At 38.5% G+C, this 21137-nt stretch overlaps 1 protein-coding gene across 1 annotated transcript in view; it reads left to right on the plus strand.

Annotated features, from left to right (window-relative positions):
• The window catches only part of RNF17 (ring finger protein 17), a 161136-nt gene that overhangs the window by 35738 nt on the left and 104261 nt on the right, over window positions 1-21137 (plus strand). The window contains exons 8-10 of the mRNA XM_024580800.3: window positions 9413-9584; window positions 12647-12723; window positions 13261-13335. Of these exons, the coding sequence (XP_024436568.2) occupies window positions 9413-9584; window positions 12647-12723; window positions 13261-13335 (324 nt within the window). The remainder of the gene's footprint in view (window positions 1-9412; window positions 9585-12646; window positions 12724-13260; window positions 13336-21137) is intronic.

A 21137-nucleotide genomic window follows, 5' to 3' on the forward strand; every position in this document is an offset into this window, starting at 1 on the left:
TCGTAGTTACAAGCCACTGTGATCCAAGAAGATGCTTGATATAAATTCAATTTTCTTGAATTTGTTGAGGCTTGTTTCATGCCTACAATGAGGTCTTTCTTTGAAAATGGTCCATATGAGTTTGAAAAGAATGTATATTTTGCTTCTTTGGGGTGAAATGCTCTGTAAATATCAATTATATCCATTAGATCTAGAGTGTCATTCAATGCCACAATATCCTTGTTGATTCTTTGTTTGGCAGATCTATCCATTGTTAACAGTGGAGTGTTAAAATCACCTACAATGACCGTATAGCTTCGATCTCCCTCTTGAAGTCCTCTGAGATTTTCCTTGTATATTTAGGTGCTACTATGTTGGGCACATACATGTTTATAGGGGTTATACCACCTTGTTGGATTGCTCCCGTAAGTATTATATAGTGACCTTCTTTGTCTCTTGTCATAGCCTTTATTTTGAAGTCTTTTTTTGTCTGATATAAATATTGCTACCCCAGTTTTTTATTTTCATGTTCCTTTGCTTGGAATATTTTTTTCTATCCCTTCACTTTGAGCCCGTGTAGAACTTTTGTTCTGAGGTCCGTCTCTTGAAGACAGCATATATGCAGTTCATGTTTTCTAATTCATTCAGCTATCTTGTCTTTTGAATGGAGTGTTTAATCCATTTACATTTAAGGTTATTATTGACAGGTACTTGTGCATTGCCATTTTTCCCCTTTGTACCTTTGTTTCTCTCCATTTCTTCTTAAAGCAGTCCCTTTAGTATCTCTTGCAGTGGTGGTTTGGTGGAGTACTCTTTTAGCCTTATTTTTTTATTTTATTTTTTGTGTGCAAAGCTCTTTATTTCACCTTCCACTTTAAATGAGAGCCTTGATGGATAGAGTAGTCTTGGTTGCAGTCTTTGCTTTTCATTACTTGGAATATTTCATGCCATTCCCTTCTGGCTTAAAGTGTATCTGTTGAGAAATCATCTGATAACCCTATCAACACAAGCTCCCTTGTGTGTTAATAGCTGTTTCTTTCTTGCTGCCTTTAAGAATCTCCTCTGTCTTTAAATTTTGCCATTTTAATTATGATGTGTCTTGGAGTAGGTCTCTTTGGATTCATCTTGATTAGGACCCTCAGTGCTTCCTGAACTTGCGTGGATTTTTTCCTACCAAGTCAGGGAAGGAATAATGCAAAATGGAGTAAGGAAAGGGTAGAGTATACAGAATTGAAGAAAAATAATAGCAGCAATATAAATGACAAATGAACAAAGATTAATAAAGGTGAGAAAAGAATAAGAATATTATAAGAAAGAGAAAAAGGAATATGAGTGACTACAGGAAGAAAATTTGATTTTTAGAGAGTAGAGGGAGGAGAAATAAGAAGAGTAAGGAATAGATACCAGGCTAAGAATAGGGAGGAAATAAAATTTTTAAAGAAAATGAGAAAGGGTAGGCAGAAGGTAAAGTGGAGTAAGATAGAGGAAGAGTAAACTATGAGATTTGAAAATAAAGAAATAGTGAACAACTAGGGATGAAATTGAAGGAAACAACAACTGCAATGTCAATGTCAACAATAAACAAGCAAAGATTAATAACAGTGAAAAGAGACAAGAATATTCTAAGAAAGGTAAAAGGAATGTGAGATGACTAAAGGAAAGAAAAATAATTATAAAAGGATAGAGGGAGGAGAAATAGTAATAGTAAGGAATGTAAATATAGAAAGAGAAAATAAAATTTAAAATGAGATTAAGAAAGGGAAGGAATTGGGCAAAATGGAATAAGACAAGGGGAGAATAAAATACAAGATTTGAAATAAAATAGTGAAGTAATAGGAATAAAATTGAAGAAAAAGGAAAAATGTTAAAATGCTATGTGAGAGGAAATGTAATGCAAACACTGAAAAAGAATGAGGTGGAATTCATCTCAAAATTTGGTGTTTGTATGCTGTCTTCTCCCTCTGGATCTGACTCTGGTGATGACAGATGGTGTCCCCAGCTGGCTCTAGGCAGCTTGTTCAAGGTTACAAGTGGCCCGCAGTCTGGCTGTCTCCTTCAGGCTTGGCTGTGTCTGGGCTGGTCTTCACCACTCTGCCCTGCTGGCCTTTTATTAGCACCAGGCCCTGGGGTGGGTCATGTAGTGTCCAGCAGCACCACAGGACACCTGCCTCTAGAGGGAGCTTCAGGTGTGATGGGGAGGGTGGGATCCTTGGATCTCCCCTGAGAGGTGCTGTTTAATCTTCAGGGAAGATTGTGGGTGTGTTCCCCTGCCCCGGTGCCACATATATTGGTTTATCCCAGATTTTTTCCAATATTAATATATAGCTTCTGATGTTTCATTTGAGGGGCCAGTCTGTGTAAGAGGCCCAGCTCTTTCCTGCTTGTCACTGATGGCAGCTCTGTGTAACAGCTGAGGCTGAGTGGGGCCCTAAATACCCTTTGCTGCACCTATTTCTGATCTGCCTTGCTGCCCTTGGTGGAGTAAAGCCAGAGAAATCAGTGTGACTTGTCATCCTGAGAAAATTTCAGAAAAGTCCGTTTTGGAATTTCTCTTTCTTTCTCCTGCAGGTATGCACCCAGCAGGGTGTTTCTGAGCCTGGCCTGACTGTTTTGCAGAGCTTCCTTGTTGGATGTGGTACTTGCAATCCTGCATGAGAAGGGGGCTGGGCCCACCCTTCCCTTCCTTGTGGTTTTTACTCTGGGGGATTTGCCTGGCTACAAAGAAGTTCAGACACTAAACTCTTGCATGTCTGTCAGCCATTTGTCCTCACTGGAGACACAGTCCCAAACTTGCAGTTCTGAGCAGCTCCTGGCTTGGTAGCCACACTGCCCAGGATTCAGTCTCTTCACTGTGCAACTTTTGTGATTCCCTGCCCAGCTAGATTCAGTGGGAACGAACTATGCTTTCAGTGTGGTCTCTGCTGGCAGAGCAGCTACATGTGGGGTCCCTTCCCTACCACACTTCAGTTCTCCTTTCACAATGTCTGTATGTGGCACCCACACAGTAGTACTGAGTCACTGTCTGGTTTTCTACACACAGTTTCCCCCCAAAGCCAAAAAGTCTCTCGTCACAGCTGGCTGCAGCCTGCCAGTGCCTCAGACATAACCAGGTGCAGCCTCTGATTGTTTTAGGAGATAGAGTCCCTCTCTGGCACTCCTCTGGTTGGTGCTGCAACTGTGGACATGCTACTCACTGTACGTGTGTAGCCTGACTCTACCAGACTCCATATATCCTCCCAAGTCAATCTCAGTTAGGGTTGGGGGGTCCCACTGCAGGACTAGGGCCCCCTGTCCTGGTAGGGAAAGGAGATAATATGCTGTGATTTCTCACTTGTATCTCCACTGCTGCAGGCACCACATACGGGATAATTTTCCCTTTAACTTATAAAATCTTACTGGGTGATGCAAAGCAACTTCTTTACTCCTTGTCTTCATGACTTCATATAAGCTAAGATTCCATTGATTGCTCAAGTGTATGACAAGTAGAGAACAGCCAAAAATCCATGTTGGGGGCAAGAGAAAATGGGCGCAGCTTCAACCTACTCGGCCACTGTCTTCAGTCATCTTTGGTCTCCCTCAATAGAAAGTTTTGAAATCAGGATGCATGAGCCCTCCAACTTTTTTCCTTTTCAAGATGGTTTTGGCATTTTGGGGTTCCTTGAGACTCCATATGACTTTTAGTATGGGGTTGTCTATTCTAGATGAAATGTCACTGGTATTTTGATCAGGATTTCATGGAATTATAAATTGCTTTGGGTGGTGATGGTAATACTGTCTTTAATCCATGAATATGAGATGTGTTTCCTTTTATTTTTGTCTTTAATTCCTTTCAGTAGATTTGTATAGTTTACTGTAAGTATACAAGTCTGTTGACTCCTTGGTTAAGTTTATTTCCAAGTATATTCTTTTTATTCTATTTTAAAGGAATTATTTTCTTATTTCCTTTTCAAACTGTTAATTATTAGTGAATAGAAAAGCGTCTGTGTGTTGATTTTTATCCTACATCTTTTCTAAATTCTTTTTAGCCTTGCTAGTATTTTTATGGCATCTTTAGGATTATCTACATATACAATTATTAATGCGGACTCCGACCAGCAGTGTCCATATTTTGGGGCTGTGATGAACAAATTCACACAGACTGCAGAAGTCCTGTCGAGAAAAAGGGATGGCGTGGCTGCTCTCTAAGTGAGAGAGGGCCCCGACCTTTGCCTGGATAGGCTTTTATTGCTTTTCTGGGCACATTACATGGAGGATTGTCCTCATTTTCTATGCACAGGTTCACTTTAGGTGATTACCTTTTACAGATAACAAAGGAAAGGATGTTGGCTGATTACTTCAAAGAAAAGGATGTTGCAAATGCAAGGGGAAAAGTGGTTGAACTGGTTACACTCTCATCCTTGGGAGCTTTAGCACAGACTTTCAGAAGTTACTTTAAAGACAGACAGTAAACATATGCTGCCTCAACTCAGGGTGAGGGAGTTTTAGCAAAAGCAAGCCTCAAAGCAGCCTAGGTACAATGCAGGCCTGATTCCCCACAGGAAAGCAGATCTGTGGGCCCGGCTCCTGTGCGCTGCCTCACTCCTGCCAGCTTTCCAAATCGGGGGCTAGGCTATATTTGCCACTGCCATGTGGATCGGTTCCCTATAAATTATGTCATCTGCAAAAAGATATTTTACTTCTTTTCCAGTTTGGGTGCCTTTTACTTTTATTTCTTTTTGTTGCCTGATTTCTGTGGCTAGAATTTACAATAATATGTTAAGAAGCAATGGTAAAAGTACATATCGTCATCTTTTTCCTCATCTTAGAAGAAAAGTTATCATTTTTATTCCCTTATCATCTTAGTATAATGTTAGCTGGGGGGTTTTCTTACATTGCCTTTATTATGTTGATGTAGTTTTTCTCAGTCTTTTATTGAATATTTTTATCATGAACATGTGTTGAAATGTGTCACATTCTTCTTTGCATTATTTGAAAGGATCATGGGTGAGTTTTCATTCTGTAATGTATATAATGTTAATCGAGTTTCACATATTGAACCATCCTTGCATTCCAGGAATAAATCCCTCTTGGTTGTGATGCATTACCCATTTAACATTCTGCTGAGTTCATCGCTAGAGTGTTATTGAGGGTTTTGCATCAGTAATCATAAGAGATAGTGGTCTGTAGTTTTCTTCCATTTGGCTCTAGTAATGCTGTCCTCATAGAATGAGGTAGGAAGTATTTTGGCTCCTTCAATTTTGGGGATTTGAGCAGGATTGGTATTAATTTTTCATTAAATATTTGATAGAATTCAGCAGTGGAAGCCATTTAGTCCAGAGCTTTTCTTTGTTGGGAGGTATTTGATTGCCAATTCTCCTTACTTGTTATTGGTCTGATCAGATTTTCTGTTTCTTCCTGATTCAGTTTTGGTAAATTGTACATTTTTAACAATTTGTTCATTTCATCTAGTTTTCCAATTTCTTGGCCTACATTTGTTACAGTATTCTCTCTAACAATTTTCATTTCTGTAAGGTTCACCAAGTGCACATTTTCTTTATGATTTTAGAAAATTGATTCTTCTCTTTTTTTTCTTAGTGTACCTGAAGAATTGTTCATCTTTTCAAAGAAACAACTTTTGGTTTCATTGATTTTTCTCTTATTTTTTTCTTATTCGTCATTTCATTATCTGAACTCTAATCTTTATTATTTGTTCCTTCTGCTAACTTGGGATTTAGTTTGTTCTTTTTTTAGTTCCTAAGGTATAAAGGTAGATTGTTGGTTTGCCATCTCTTTTTTAATGTATTTACAGTATATATTTCCCTTTTAGTTCTGTTTTCACTGCATCCCAAAATTTTAATATTTGGTGGGGGGGTTGTTTTTATTTTTCTCACTATGTATTCTCTGTCAGGTGGAGTATTCTCTATTAGGTCCAATTGATTTATAATGTTGTTTAAATAATCTATATGCTTATTGATATTCTGTATGTTTTTTTCTCTCTATTATTGGAAGGACGATATTGAAGTTCTTATGATTATAGAGCTCTCTATTTCTCCCTTTATTTCTGGGTTTTTTTTTTTCCTTCATATGTTTTGGAGCTTTTATATCTGGTACATTCCTGTATTATAAATCTCCCCGGTGAATTTACCCTTCTGTCAATATAAACACCTTCTCTGTCTCTTGTAACAATGTTTTACTTAAAGTCTCTTGTCTGATATCAGCAGAGACACCCTAGCTCACTTTTGGTTACTATTGGCATGGGATATCTTTCTGTCTTTTCACTTTTAATCTATGTATATCTTCAGATCTAAAGTGAATCTCTAGTAGACCCAAATATATGCTGTCATTTTTTAAAGGGTTGCCTTCCTATTTTTATACTGTATATTAACACCCCATATGTAAATTACTTTTTAAAAGATTTTATTTATTTTTAGAGAGAGGGAAAGGGAGGGAGAAAGGGAGAGATACATCAGTGTGTGGTTGCTTCTCGTGCGCCCCCTCCTGGGGACCTGGCCAGCAACCCAGGCATGTGCCCTGACCGGGAATCGATCCATCATCCCTTTGCTTCTCAGTGCGGCAGTTGATCCACTGAGCCACACCAGCCAGGGTATGTTCTCATTTTTTAAAAAATCTATACTACTCTGATTTGATTTGGAAGTTTAATCATTTACATTTAAAGTAGTTACTGATAGGAAGGACTTCTTCCATGTTGTTGTTTTTACTATGTCTTACAGCTTTTTGTAGTTATTTAATGTATCACTACCTTCCTTTCTGTTTACTTGTTTTTGTGTGTATGATAAAAATTTTGATTCCCTTCTCATTTCTTTTTTGCATATTCTAGTTAGTTTCTTTGTGGTTACCATGGGTATTACATATAACACTTCAAAGTTATGAGATTCTGTATATAGTTAATACCAGCCCAACTGAATTGCATATCAAAACTACATTCTTTTACATCTCCATGCCTTCTTTGGTTGGCACAATTGTATCTTTACATATTGTGTATCCATTATCATAGATTAATGGTCATGTTATGTATTTGTCATTTAGATCCTGTAGAAGATAAAAAGTGGAGTTATAAAATTACAGCAATACTAGATCTTATATTTGCTCATGTATTTACTTTTACCAGAGGTGTTTCTTTTTGTATAGCTTTGAGTTATTGTCTAGCCTCCTTTCATTTTAACCTGCAGGACTTCCTTTAGCATTTCTCATAGAACAGGTTTATTGGTAGTGACTGCCATTAGCTTTTGTTTATCTGGGACTGTTTTAATTTCTCCCTCAGTTTTTTGAAGGATAGCTTTGTCAGATACAGAATTCTCAGTTTGCAGTTTTTTCCTTTTAACACTTTAAACATGTCATCCCATTGCCTTCTAGCTTCTAAGGTTTCTGCTGAAAATTTTAGTGAGGATCCTTTGTGTGGGATAAATTTCATTTCTATGGCTGCTTTCAAGATTCTCTATTTGTCTTTTTTGGCAGTTTGATTATGTTGTGTTTCAGTGTAGGATCTCTTGGTTTATTCTGCTTAGATTTCTTTGAGTTCTTGGATTTCTAAATTCATGTATTTTATCTAATTTTGGAAGTTTTTAGCAATTGTTTCTTCAAATAATCTCTCTGTACCCATCTTTCTCTTCTTTTGGAGCTCCCATAACATATATGTTGATCTTCTTGAAGAGTATCCCTAAAATCCCTTAGGCTTTCTTTACTTCTCTTGATTCTTTTTTCTTTCTGCTCCTTGGACTCAATAATTACATTTGTCCTATCTTTAAATTTCCTGAGTGTTAGATCTGCTTAAATCTGAAGTTGGACCCTATAGTGAATTTTTCATTTCAGTTATTGTACTTCTAAGTGACAGATTTTATGTTTGGTTCCCTTTTTATAATTTCTATCTCTGGGTCCTTCATTACTTTCCTGATTTCTTTTGCATGCCTTGTGGTGTTCTGTTGAATATTTGGCATGGCCACCTCTCCCAATTATTGCATACTGGCTCTTTGCTGGGGCTGTCCTTCACTAAGTAGCTTTGGGATCAACATGAGATGATGGCTTAGGAATTCTTAGGTCTTTTGTGAGAATTCTTGCCTGGGTCTGAGTGTGACTTTTTGATTCTTTTGCATACATAGCTGCTTTTAAATGTCATAATTTACCAAAGAGTCAACTTGTCCTCTGAGCCTCAGATGGTCTTTTCTATCTTTCCACCTGTAATCTCCTGTGCAGGTGTCTACAGCTCTAGTCTTTTTGAAGCCCTCACAAGCAGTTCCCAGTGCTCCCAAGTTAGGTAAAACAGACTAGTTCTTCAGGCAGCCTGCAAATAAATTAGAAAATTGCAAATAAAGTCTGCTTTGCTTCCTTTGGTTTGAGCAAAGGAACTGGGAACTGTGCTGCTGTCTCCAGACCTAGAGTGTACCATGCCATGGAGGGGCCAGACAAGGACAAGTAAAAACACCGTAACTCTTTCGACTGTCTTGAGGGTGACTTTTTATTCATTGGGCATTTGCTTCATTTCTGTGTACCTTTGTCTATTTTCCAGCATTCCTGTAAGATTATTTTACTCATTTTTGCATATTTTTTGACATCTTTGTTGGGGAACAAGAGCTTAAAGTTTCCTAGCCTTCCATTTTGCTGACATCACTGCATAAGCAGGAGTTTTTAGGAACCATACTAGTTGTCAAATGACTACTTTTTTCCCCCTAAAGAAATCACTTTCAAAGATTATATATGCAATTACTAAAAGGTTTTATTTAATGCCTCTTCTAAAGTCTATATTACATTATTGTTACTTTTTAGTGTGGCAAACTGTTCTTTTTCGAGGCCAGATTTGGTTTTGAGGAAATAATCAAAATACATTTGTTTGATGAATTAAATGAATAAGTTAAACACTACAATTTTGGGTACAAATTTTTTAATTGCCGTCATAAGGTAATTTCACTGAAGGCCTACAAATATTTTGAGTAATGAGGTACAAAAGATGAAAGAATAACTACATAGTCTTCCTGATTACTTTGAAAATTGTACTTAATTGATACCTAAGTTCTGATATGGTGAAGTAAATTTAAGATATCATTTTATATTCATGTAACATGTATCTATTGATGGAAATTTTAAACTGTGCAGGTAGATCCTATTGAGAAATGAGTATAGATGTGTCTTTGTACTCGTATAAGTGACTGCAAGATAGGATTTCTGTTTTAGGGGGAATCATCAAGGGTCTGTCCTAACCTTGTAAATCTGTGACAGATGTATTTGCAAAATAACCTTCTACAAAATGTACTTTTTCTCTAGTTATCCATACATAGCTTTCCAATGTAATACATTTCAGTTCAATTGAGTGCCTTATTTAACTATTTTAAGTTCATAAACTAGGGAAATTACCCTTTCGTTACTGTTCAGTTACTATAACTCACTTTCTCACATAAATGTTTATGAAATTGTGCAAATAACTTTGGGATCTTATGTGAAGGAAAAAGAACTTGTGTGAAGAAGTAGTAAGAAATACAGATGATTATTTATCAAACATAATAATGGCTAAAAACTGCATTGAAGAGAAAAAAAATGATTTGGATGCAGCTATGAAGATAGCAAGAGAGTTAAAGTCAGCACCTTCTCTAAGGACTTATTGTGACCTAAATCAGGTAATTTTAATAGTTTGTGATGTGATTTATTTTTTCTCTTCTTAAAAATTTTATCTTTCAAATGCAGTTTACATTCAGTATTATTTTTGTATTTGCTTCACATGTACAGCATAGTGGTTTACATACTTACAGAGTGGTCCCCTGATATTTTAAGTCCCCACCTGGCATTGTGCATATCATTACAATATTGTTGACTATATTCCCTATGCTGTACTTTAACATCTTGTGACTATATTATAACTAGAGCTTTGGACTTCTTAATCCCATGACCTTTTTCACTCAGTCTCCCAACCCCCCTCTCTGGCAACCATCAGTCTATTCTCCGTGTCTATGAGTCTCTATTTTGGTTGTTCATTTATTTTGTTCTTTAGATTTCACATAGAAGTGAAATCATGGTATGTGTCTTTCTCTGTCAGACATTTCATTTAGCATAATACCCTCTAGGACCATCTATGCTGCCACAAATGGTAAGATTTCATTCATTTTTATGGCTGAGTCATATTCTATTATATATGTGTGCCACAGCTTTTTTTTTATCCACTTGTCTATTGATGGGCACTTGGGTTGCTTCCATATATTGGCTATTGCAAATACACTGCAATGAACATAGGGGTGCATATATTCTTTCAGATTAGTGTTTTGGGTTTCTTCATATATATATACCCAGCAATGGAATCACTGGGTCATAAGGTAAGTTCTATTTTTAATTTTTTGAGGACCCTCCATACTGTTTTACAGAGTAACTGCACCAGTCTGCATTCCTTCCAGTTGAGCGCATCTTCCCTTTTCTCCACATCCTTGCCAACATTTGTTGTTTGTTGATTTATTGATGCAGCCATCTGACAGGTGTGAGATATCTCGTTATAGTTTTAATCTGCATTTCTCTGATAATTAGTGATGTTGAGCAACTTTTCATGTTTATTGGCTATCTATATGTCCTCTTTGGAGAAGTCCCTATTCAGGTCCTCTGCCTATTTTTTAATTAGATTGTTTGTTTGTTTTAGTGTTGGGTTATATTAGTTCTTTTTTTGTTGTTTTTTTATTGTTGTTCAAGTACAGTTGTCTCCATTTTCACCCCACCAAACCCCCTGCCCTAACCATCCCACCTCCTACTCTCAAACCTACCCCCTTTGGCTTTGTCCATGTGTCCTTTATACATGTTCCTTGATGGCCTTTCCCCTGTTTTTCCCCACTGTCCCTCTCTCCTCTGGTTACTGTCAGTTTGTTCTTTATTTCCATGTCTCTGGTTATATTCCACTTATAGGTGAAATCATATGAGTTCTTTATAAAGTTTAGATATTAATCCCTTATCAGATGTATCAGTGAATATGTTCTCCTATTCAGTGAGTTGTCTTTTTGTTTTGTTGATGATACCCTGTGCTGTGCAAAAACTTTTTAGTTTGATATAGTCCCATTTGTTTATTTTTTCTTTTCTTTTCTTGCCCAAGGAGATATATCAGAAAAATACTGCTAAGAGAAATGTCAGAGATTTTACTACCTGTGTTTTCTTCTAGGAGTTATATAGTTTTAAGTCTTACATATAAGTCTTTAATCCATTTTGGATTTATTCTTGTATATGGTGTAAGAAGGTGATCTAGTTTCACTTTTTTCACATATCAAATTTTCTTAACACCATTTATTGAATAGATTGTCTTTATCTTATTGTATGTTCTTGCCTCCTTTTTCAAATACAAATTGACCATATAGGTATTGGTTCTGGGTTCACTGTTCTGTTCCAATGATCTATGTGTCAGTTTTTATGCCAGTACCATGCTGTTTTGATTACTAGAGCCTTGTAGTATAGTTTGAAATATCAAGTAGCATCATACCTCTGACTGTTCTTTTTCAAGATTGCTGTTTTGATGTGATTATTTCTGAGGTATCTTATGTTACATGTTTTAAATATAATATTTGAGAATTAACAAGAACATATATTTCAGATTTTCTTGCATTGGCATCAAATTAGAATTATTAGTTTGAGTTTTAAGACAAACATTAAGAAATTTGTTTAGCCTTTTATATTTATCACTTAGGTAAATGGTTTAGTAAGGTTTTTATAAAACATGATATGAAAACAAATAGAATGACATTGAGTTGAAAATTGATGTTTCTAGGACATTTGAATAAACACTCAGGACAAATAGGGGTAGCAAACTAAATGGGACTCTGTTTTCTTTTTTGCATACAATATTAGGTATGACTGTCAACTTTTGACTTAAAAATTCCATTCAGGTTTTTTTCCTACTCTCCTGCCTCCCTAATGTGCAGGTGAAGAAAAGAGGTGCTTCATACAGGTCCAATCATTTAATCATGTGCCAGGGGGGCAGAGTTGGGCAAAAATACAGAAACATGTTTCTTAAGAGATCATTTGACAGGAATAGAGTTAACCATCCCTCCTATGCTAATTTCTACCTTGCTTCCTTGGGGAATAGATCATACTTTTATCTTTTAATAAATGTATGGCCTTAGGGCCTCACTTCCCATAGATAATCAAATGTTTGGACTGAACTGAGTTCAAATAGAAGCCATTCGTTTATCTGCCTCCGAAGTCTCTAATTTGAAATGAAGAGTTTGTCACTGTCTTACTTGGCCAGGCCTCCTTCCAACTGTAGTTCTAAAAATAGTAACAGTCATTTCTGGTGGATCACACATGAGGCATTAGGAAGTTTTGAAAAATGGTAAGGTTTTTATTCTAGTTAGCCTCATTAGGAAGATGGGGCAAAAAAGGAGAGAGAGAAACATTTGAGGACAGCAGTGCACATGCAGAATGAGTCTGATCAGAATTTCCTCTGGTCAGGTAGCTATATCTTATTTATTAACAAGTGCCTTTTGTTATTATTTGCTAATACATATCTCCAAAAGATGTAAATTCTTTTTAGGGAGAAAAAGTCAAAAACACTTACATTCCTTCTTTCACCTTTCACATGCCTAAAATCAAACCTTGAATACATTAATTAGTGAAATAACTAAAGGCTATTTCTTTTTTTCTTCTAAAATCTACTGTGTTTCAACAACATTAAAAGAAAATTTACATTTGAGTGAAACCACTCTTTTGATTCTAGATTATCCGGACTTTGAAGTTAACATTTGAGAGTGAGTTGTCACAAGTTAGCGCTCTAAAACTAAGGAACTCTCTCAGGTAAGTTGTAATTTAGGAAAACAACATGTATAAAAATGTATTAGAGCCTAGATTTAATAAAATAGCAAGCAATTATAAATTGAAAGTTTGGGTCATAAATGTTTCCCAAGTTAGCCATCAAATTTAAATAAGTGTAATATATGGTGAGCATGAAAGTTATTTAAATGTTCTTTTAGAGTTAAAAAAAATTTTTATTGTATTATTTTCCTTACCATTTAGCCCCCTTATACCTCCCTCCCCCCTCAATCATCATATTGTTGTCCATGTCCATAAGTCCTTTTTCCTTTTTGCTCTATCCCTCCTCCCTCTAACCTCCCCACAAAAACTGTCATCCTGCTCTCAATGAGTCTGTCTCTATTTTGCTTGTTAGTTCAGTTTCTTCATTACATTCCACATATGAGTGAAATCATATGGTATTTGTCTTCCTCTGACTGGCTTAGCATTCCACTTAGCATAAATGTCAGCAACTGGTTTTTATTTAGAGAAAGTAATAAACTTGTATTAGAACATTTACTTATATGCCAGTGTTTATTGTAGGTTGAATATGAGTTGCAGTGAGATCATCTCTATGTTCAACAATATGATAAAGATTGACTTTGAGGACTCAACAAAGTAAGTATTTATAAGAATGACAACATACTATAGTGACGGGGCTTAAGAGACATGCTTAGTATAACACAGGGGTGTCAAAATCATTTTCACCAGGGGCCACTTCAGCCTTGTGGTTACCTTCAAAGGGCCGAATGTAATTTTAGGACTGTATAAATGGAACTGCTCCTTAACTAGGGGCCACGAGCTCAGTGCTGCCACCAGGTATAAACAAAGTGCCAGGCTGGATAAACAAGGTGGAGGGCCGGATTCGGCCCATGGGCCATGTAGTATGCTACACATGTGGTATAGTGTATATGATTCAGAAGTTGAAAAATAAAGGGTAAAATTTATTCAATCAGTTATGTTCTGTGTAAAACATATAAGAATAAAAGTACCTGGGAAGGATATTCAATGATATATGTGTCAAAGTTATTTCTAGAGATTTCATTCACTCAGCCAGCATTGAACACTGATTTTTGCTAGGCATTAATACCCTAGATTGTGAGATATAAGTCTGAGAAGTTACAATATAAGTAAAGGATGACACATGTAAACAATAAAGTGCAAAATTGCTATGATGGGAATATGTGCAGAATTTAGCAGAGATGCAAAGGAAGGGAATGGTCACATCTTCTGAGAGTAACAAGAAACCTGGAAAGGGAGATTTTATTTTCCCTCATCCATGAAAAATGAGTAGCAATTGGAAAGGAGGACAGGAGGGGTATAGGCATCCTAGCAGAAAGACGCGTGTGCATTGAGATAACATACTCAATGCAGTTTCAGGGAACTGCATTTGGCAGAGGGTACATGGAGGCTAAATTCTAAAAACTTTGTATGCTATACAGAGGTATTTGAACTTCAGTTTCTAGACTCGTGCTGTCAGTGTGGCAGCCAGTAACCACATGTGGCCATTTAAATTTAAGATTAATGACTTAAACTTAAGCTGAGACATTCAGTTCCTCAGTTACACTGCCACATTTCAAGTCTCAGTAGCTACTTGTGGTTAGTGGCTCCTATATTAGATGGTGCAGCATATTTTCACAACAGCAGAAAGTTCTGTTGGACAGCACAGCTGTAGACAACCATTAAAAGATTCTCAGCATGAAAGTAAAGTAATTCGTTTACATTTTTAGAAGTTCACTCTGGTCACTTACAGGATTATTTGGAAGAGTAGGAGGTTGGGGCTGGGGACTATTTTGTCAATAGTCTCAGTAAATGACGAGAAACCAAATGTAGGTAATAACACTGGAGAGTGAAATGGCAAGTGTGGTGCATGCCTTGCCACCACGGGGAAGACCTTCCCGGAGGACTTGGCTCTAGTCATCTTCCCGCAACATGGAGCCCTGCCCCATATTTGTCTCTGTGACTTTTCTTTTGTGCTTCCATGGATCATTATCATTTTTTAATTAGTACATTCTTTTAGATATTTTCCTAATTTGAATATGGTTACTATCAAATATTTTTAATCAAAAGCTATCCAGTTTCCCTGACTGGTGTGGCACAGTGGATTTTGCACTGGTCTGAGGACCGAAAGGTCGCCAGTTCAATTCCCAATCAGAACCCATTCCTGGGTTGCAGGCCAGGTCCCTGGCGGGGGAGGGAGCTGGCTGGAGGGTAGCATGAGAGGCAACCACACATGGGATGTTTCTCTCCCTTTCTTTCTCCTTCCCTTCCTCTCTCCAAAAATAAATAAAATCTTTAAAAAATTTGTTATAAAAAGAAAAGTTTGGATTGCAATGCTGTGCCCATATGTGCATCCTCAAAAGGTGCTTAGAACTTTATTCCACATGTACTAATTTCACATGGGTAAAGTACACAATTGCTGTTGGAAGAAACAGATGTGTTATTACTGAATCCATCTGGCTATGTTGGTTCTTATTTCTAAAATGCTTCTTAAATGCTGATCTGTGACAAAGCTAAACCCATCATGGATTAACTAATATACAAACTTTTGAGACCCAATCTCACTTCTTTGATAGAACTACTTTTTTAAATTATATTTTATTGATTATGCTATTACAGTTGTCCTGATTTTCCCCCCTTTCCCCCCACCATCCACCCAGCACCCCGCACACCCTCAGACAGTCCCCCCACCATTGTTCATGTCTGTAGGTCATGCATATAAGTTCTCTGGCTACTCCATTTCCTATACTGTAGTTTACATCCCTGTGGCTATTCTATAACTACCCATTTGCACTACTTAATCTGCTTACCTCTTTTTTTTTTTAATATATTTATTGATTATGCTATTACAGTTGTCCCATTTCCCCCTCACTCCACTCCATCCTGCCCACCCCCTCCCTCCCACATTCCCCCCCTATAGTTCATGTCCATGGGTCATACTTATAGGTTCTTTGGCTTCTACATTTCCTATACTCTTCTTACCCTCCCCCTGTCTATTTTCCACCTATCATCTATGCTACTTATTCTCTGTACCTTTCCCCCTGCTCTCCCCCTCCCACTCCCCTGTTGATAACCCTCCATGTGATCTCCATTTCTGTGGTTCTGTTCCTGTTCTAGTTGTTTGCTTAGTTTGCTTTTGTTTTTGTTTTAGGTGTGGTTGTTAATAACTGAGTTTGCTGTCATTCTTACTGTTCCTATTTTTGATCTTCTTTTTCTTAGATAAGTCCCTTTAACATTTCATATAATAAGGGCTTGGTGATGATGAACTCCTTGAACTTGACCTTCTCTGAGAAGCACTTTATCTTCCCTTCCATTCTAAATGATAGCTTTGCTGGATAGAGCAATCTTGGATGTAGGTCCTTGCGTTTAATCTTGGGTAATGTAATTATGATGTGCCTTGGTGTGTTCCTCCTTGGGTCCAGCTTCTTTGGGACTCTCTGAGCTTCCTGATTACCAGTGTTTTGAACTGTGCATCTGATAGGTTGACTATCTGTTCGCTGCTTAGTTGAATTATTTCTGGAGCTTTGAAGTGTTCTGTCATTTGGGCCATTTTTTTTTTTTTGTCTTGGTGCTTCTGTTACTTAAAGGGGCAGAGCTTTAGGTGTTCCCCAGGGCAGGGTAACACTGGTCGCTGGGCTGTGACGGTGTATGTGGGGGAGGGGCCGAGAGGGAGTAATGGCGCTTGCTCCACTCACTGCGAGATTTCAGTCACTCCCTCCTCTACCCACAGTCAAATTGGGCCCCTCTGGTGCTGGTTGCCGGGTGGGTGGGCTTGTGCACGCCCTAGGCCCCTGTGGGTCTCTCCAACGACCTCTCTTGTGAGGCTGGGAGTTTCTCCTGCTGCCGCCTCAACCCCCACAGGTGTTTTCACTCAGAGGTTTGAGGCTTTATTTCCCCGCGCTGGAGCCCAGGGTTACGTGGTCTGCTTCGCTCCCCGCCGTTCGTCCTGGTTTATCTGTGTGCGAATGTGGGGCCATGGAGTGCTACCTACCACACTGCCTGCCCTGTTCTCCACCACTCTGAGTCCGGCCCTCTCGATTTATCTGTGAGCGTATGTGGGGCCGCAGGGTCGGCTAGTGGTCAGACTGCCTGCCCCTTGGTCCCACACTCCACCAGTCTTGGTCCCGCCATGGCCACCCAAGTCCTCTCCGCCCCAGTGCCCATCTCCTCCCCTCCTACCTGTCTGGATGGATGTTTATTTTTTCTCTCCTTGGTGTCGGACTTCCTTGCCGTTCGATTTTCTGTCAGTTCTGGTTGTGCGAGGAGGCTCAGTGTGTCTACCTACCCCACCATCTTGGTTCTCTCCACTTACCTCTTTAACAATATCCCCACAACCCCTTCCCATCTAGCAACCATCAAAACACTCTCCATATTCATGATTCTGACTCTGTTCTTGTTTGCTTCGTTTGTTTTTAATTCAGTTGTTGATAGATAATGTATTTTTGCCATTTTATTGTTCATAGTTTTGATTATCTTCCTTTTCTTCAATAAGTCCCTTTAACATTTCATATAATAATCATTTGGTGATGATGAACTCCTTTAATTTTTTCTTGTCTGGGAAACATCAGTCTGCCCTTTAATCTGAATGATCCTTTGCTGGGTAGAGCAATCTTGGATGCAAGTCCCTACTTTTCATGACTTTGAATATTTCTTGCCAATCCCTTCTAGCCTACAAAATTTCTTTTGATAAATCAGCTGACAGTCTTATGGGAACTCCCCTGTAGGTAACTAACTGCTTTTCTCTTCCTGTTTTTAAGATTATATCTTGATCTTTAACCTTTAGCATTTTAATTATGTTGTGTCTCATAATAGGCCTCTTTGTATCCATCTTGTTTGGGACTCTCTGGCTTCTTGGACTTACATGTATATTTCCTTCACCAAATAAGGGAAGTTTTCTTTCATTATTCAAATAAGTTTACAATTTCTTGCTTTTTTTTTTCTACTCCTGGAACCCCTAGGATGCACATGTTGGACCTCTTGAATTTCTCCCAGAGGCAACTTATACTGTCCTCATTTTTTTGGATTTTTTTTTCTTCTTGTTTTGATTTGGTTGTTTTTTGCTTCCTTATATGATGCAGAACCTGGCCTGTGGGGTCCATGTGTTGTGGCTATGACAAACAAATTCAAACAGACTACAGAAGTCCTGTGGAGAAAAAGGGATGGCATGGCTGCTCTTTAAGTGAGAGAGAGGCCCTGACCCTTGCCTGGACAGGTTGTTATTGCTTTTCTGGGCACATTACATGGAGGATTGTCCTCATTTTCTATGCACAGGTTCGCTATAAGTGATTACCTTTTACAGATAACAAAGGAAAGAATGGTGCTAATTAATTCAGAGAAAAGGATGTTGCAGATCAAGGGGAAAAGTGGTTGAACTGGTTACACTCCATCCTTGGGAGCTTTAGCACAGACTTTAGGAAATTACTTTAAAGATATGCAGTAAACATATGCTGCCTCAATTCAGGGTGAGGGAGTTTTAGCAAAAGCAAGCCTCATAACGGCCTAGGTACAATGCAGGCCTGATTCCCCATGGGAAAACCTACCCATGGGTATGGGTCCTGTGTGCCAACTTGCTCTCCACTGGACTTTCCAATTTAGGGACTAGGCTATATTTGCCACACCACACGGAACAGTTCCCTATACTTATGTTCCAAATGATTGATTTGATTCTCAGCTTCATCTACTCTACTGGTTTCCCTCTAAATTGTTCTTTATTTCAATTAGTGTATCCTTCATTTCTTTATTTTTAAAATATATTTTACTGATTATGCTATTACAGTTATCCCATTTTCTTCTCCCCTTTATTCCCCTCTGCCCTGCATTCAGCTCTCCCACCAGCATTCTCCCCACTCAGTTCATGTCCATGGGACATATAAATAAGTTCTTTGGCTTCTCCATTGCCTATACTGTTTGTAACCTCCTCCTGTCTATTTTCTACCTACCATTTATGCTTCTTATTCCCTGTACCTTTTTACCAATTCCCCCCACCGCCCCCTCCCTGCTCATAGCCCTCCATGTGATCTCCATTTCTGTTCCTGTTCTAGTTGTTTGCTTTTTTTTTTTTTAGGTTCGTTTGTTGATAGTTGTGAGTTCGTCGTCATTTTACTGTTCATATTTTTGATCATCCTCTTTTTCTTAGGTAAGTCCCTTTAACATTTCATATAGTAAGGGCTTGGTGATGAACTCCTTTACCTTATTTGGGAAGCACTTTATCTGCCCTTCCATTCTAAATGATAGCTTTGCTGGATAGAGCAGTCTTGGATGTAAGTCCTTGGCCTTTCATGACTTTGAATACTGCTCTCCAGCCCCTTCTTGCCTGCAGGGTTTCTTTTGAGAAATCAGCTGATAGTCTTATGGAAACTCCTTTGTAGGTAACTATCTCCTTTTCTCTTGCTGCTTTTAAGATTCTGTCCTTACCTTTAATCTTGAGTAATTTAATTATGATATGCTTGGTGTGTTCCTCCTAGGGTCCAACTTCTTTGGGACTCTGTGGGCTTCCTGGACTTCCTGGAAGTCTATTTCCTTTGCCAGATTGGGGGAGCTTTCCTTCATTAATTTTTCAAATAAGTTTGGAATTTCTTGCTCTTCCTATTCTCCATCTGGCACCGTTATGTTTCAGATGTTCGAATATTTAAAGTTGTCCTAAAGATTCCTAAGCCTCTCATTTTTTTGAATTCTTGTTTCTTCATTCTGTTGTGGTTAAGTATTTATTTCTTCCTTATGCTCCAAATGCTTGATTTGAGTCCTGGTTTCCTTCTCTTCACTGTTGGTTTCCTGTATATTTTTCTTTATTTCACTTTGCATAGCTTTTACTTCTTCCTCTGTTTTGGGTCCATACTCAGTCATTTCTGTGATCATCCTGATTACCAATATTTTGAACTCTGCATCTGATACATTGTATGTCTCCTTGTGGCTTAGTTCTTTTTCTGGAGTTTTGATCTGTTCTTTCATTTAGGCCATATTTTTGTGTCTCGGCACATCTGTTACATTGTAAGGGGCAGAGCCTTAGGTATTTGCCAGGGCGGGGCAACCTACTTCACTGTGTATGTGGGGGGAGGGGTCAGACAGGGAGCAATGCCACTTGCTTGGCTCTCTCCCAAGTTTCAGTCACTTCACCTGCTACCCACAAGCGAATTGGGCCCTTTTCATGCTGATTCCTGGGTGGGTGGTTTTGTGTACATTCTAGGACCCTGTGGGTCTGTCCAATGAATGCTCCTGTGAGGGTGGGAGTTTCTCCAGCCACTGCAACCCCCACGGCATTTTACAGCCAGAGGTTTTGAGGCTTTATTTCCCTGCGCTGGAACCCTGCATAGCATGGCATATCTTGCTCCCCAGGTGTTCCTCCCAGTTTATCCACATGCCAATGTCAGACCGCCAGGTCTGCCAGCTGATGCCTTGCCTTCTCCAGTCTTCCATCCGCCTCCTTGCTGCACATCCTCTCCACCTTGGCTGCCCATCTCCGCCCCTCCTACCAGTCTGAATGAATGTTTCTTCTTTAACTCCCTGGTTGTCAGACTTAAATATAGTTCGATTTTCTGGTATTTCTGGTTATTTTTTGTTTTTAAATTTGTCATTGTCCTTTTTTTGGTTGTGCAAGGAGTATCTACCTACACCTCCATGTTGGTCGGAAGTCTATACTTCATTTCTGACTGAATCTTTTTTATGCTGCTGAGGTCCTCACTAAGTTCCTTGAGTATCCTTTTTTTTTTTTTTTTTAAATATATTTATTGATTATGCTCTTACAGTTGTCCCATTCCCCCCCCCCACTCCACTCCATCCTGCCCACCCCCCTCCCTCCCACATTCCCCCCCTATAGTTCATGTCCATAGGTCATACTTATAAGTTCTTTGGCTTCTACATTTCCTACACTATTTTTACCCTCCCCCTGTCTATTTTCCACCTATCATCTATGCTACTTATTCTCTGTACCTTTCCCTCCCTCCCCCTCCCACTCCCTTAATGACAACCCTCATGTTCTAGTTGTTTGCCTAGTTTGCTCTCGTTTTTGTTTTATGTGTGGCCGTTAATAACTGTGAGTTTGCTGTCATTTTTACTGTTCCTATTTTTGATCTTCTTTTTCTTAGGTAACTCCCTTTAACATTTCATATAATAAGGGCTTGGTGATGATGAACTTCTTTAACTTGACCTTATCTGAGAAGCACTTTATCTTCCCTTCCATTCTAAGTGATAGCTTTGCTGGATACAGTAATCTTGGATGTAGGTCCTTGCGTTTAATCTTGGGTAATGTAATGATGATGTGCCTTGGCGTGTTCCTCCTTGGGTCCAGCTTCTTTGGGACTCTCTGAGCTTCCTGGACTTCCCAGAAGTCTATTTCCCTTGCCAGATTAGGGAAGTTCTCCTTCATTATTTGATCAAATAAGTTTTCAATTTTTTATTCTTCCTCTTCTCCTTCTGGCACCCCT

The sequence above is a fragment of the Desmodus rotundus genome, chromosome 3, assembly GCF_022682495.2.
Source record: "Desmodus rotundus isolate HL8 chromosome 3, HLdesRot8A.1, whole genome shotgun sequence".
NCBI classification, from domain to species: domain Eukaryota; kingdom Metazoa; phylum Chordata; class Mammalia; order Chiroptera; family Phyllostomidae; genus Desmodus; species Desmodus rotundus.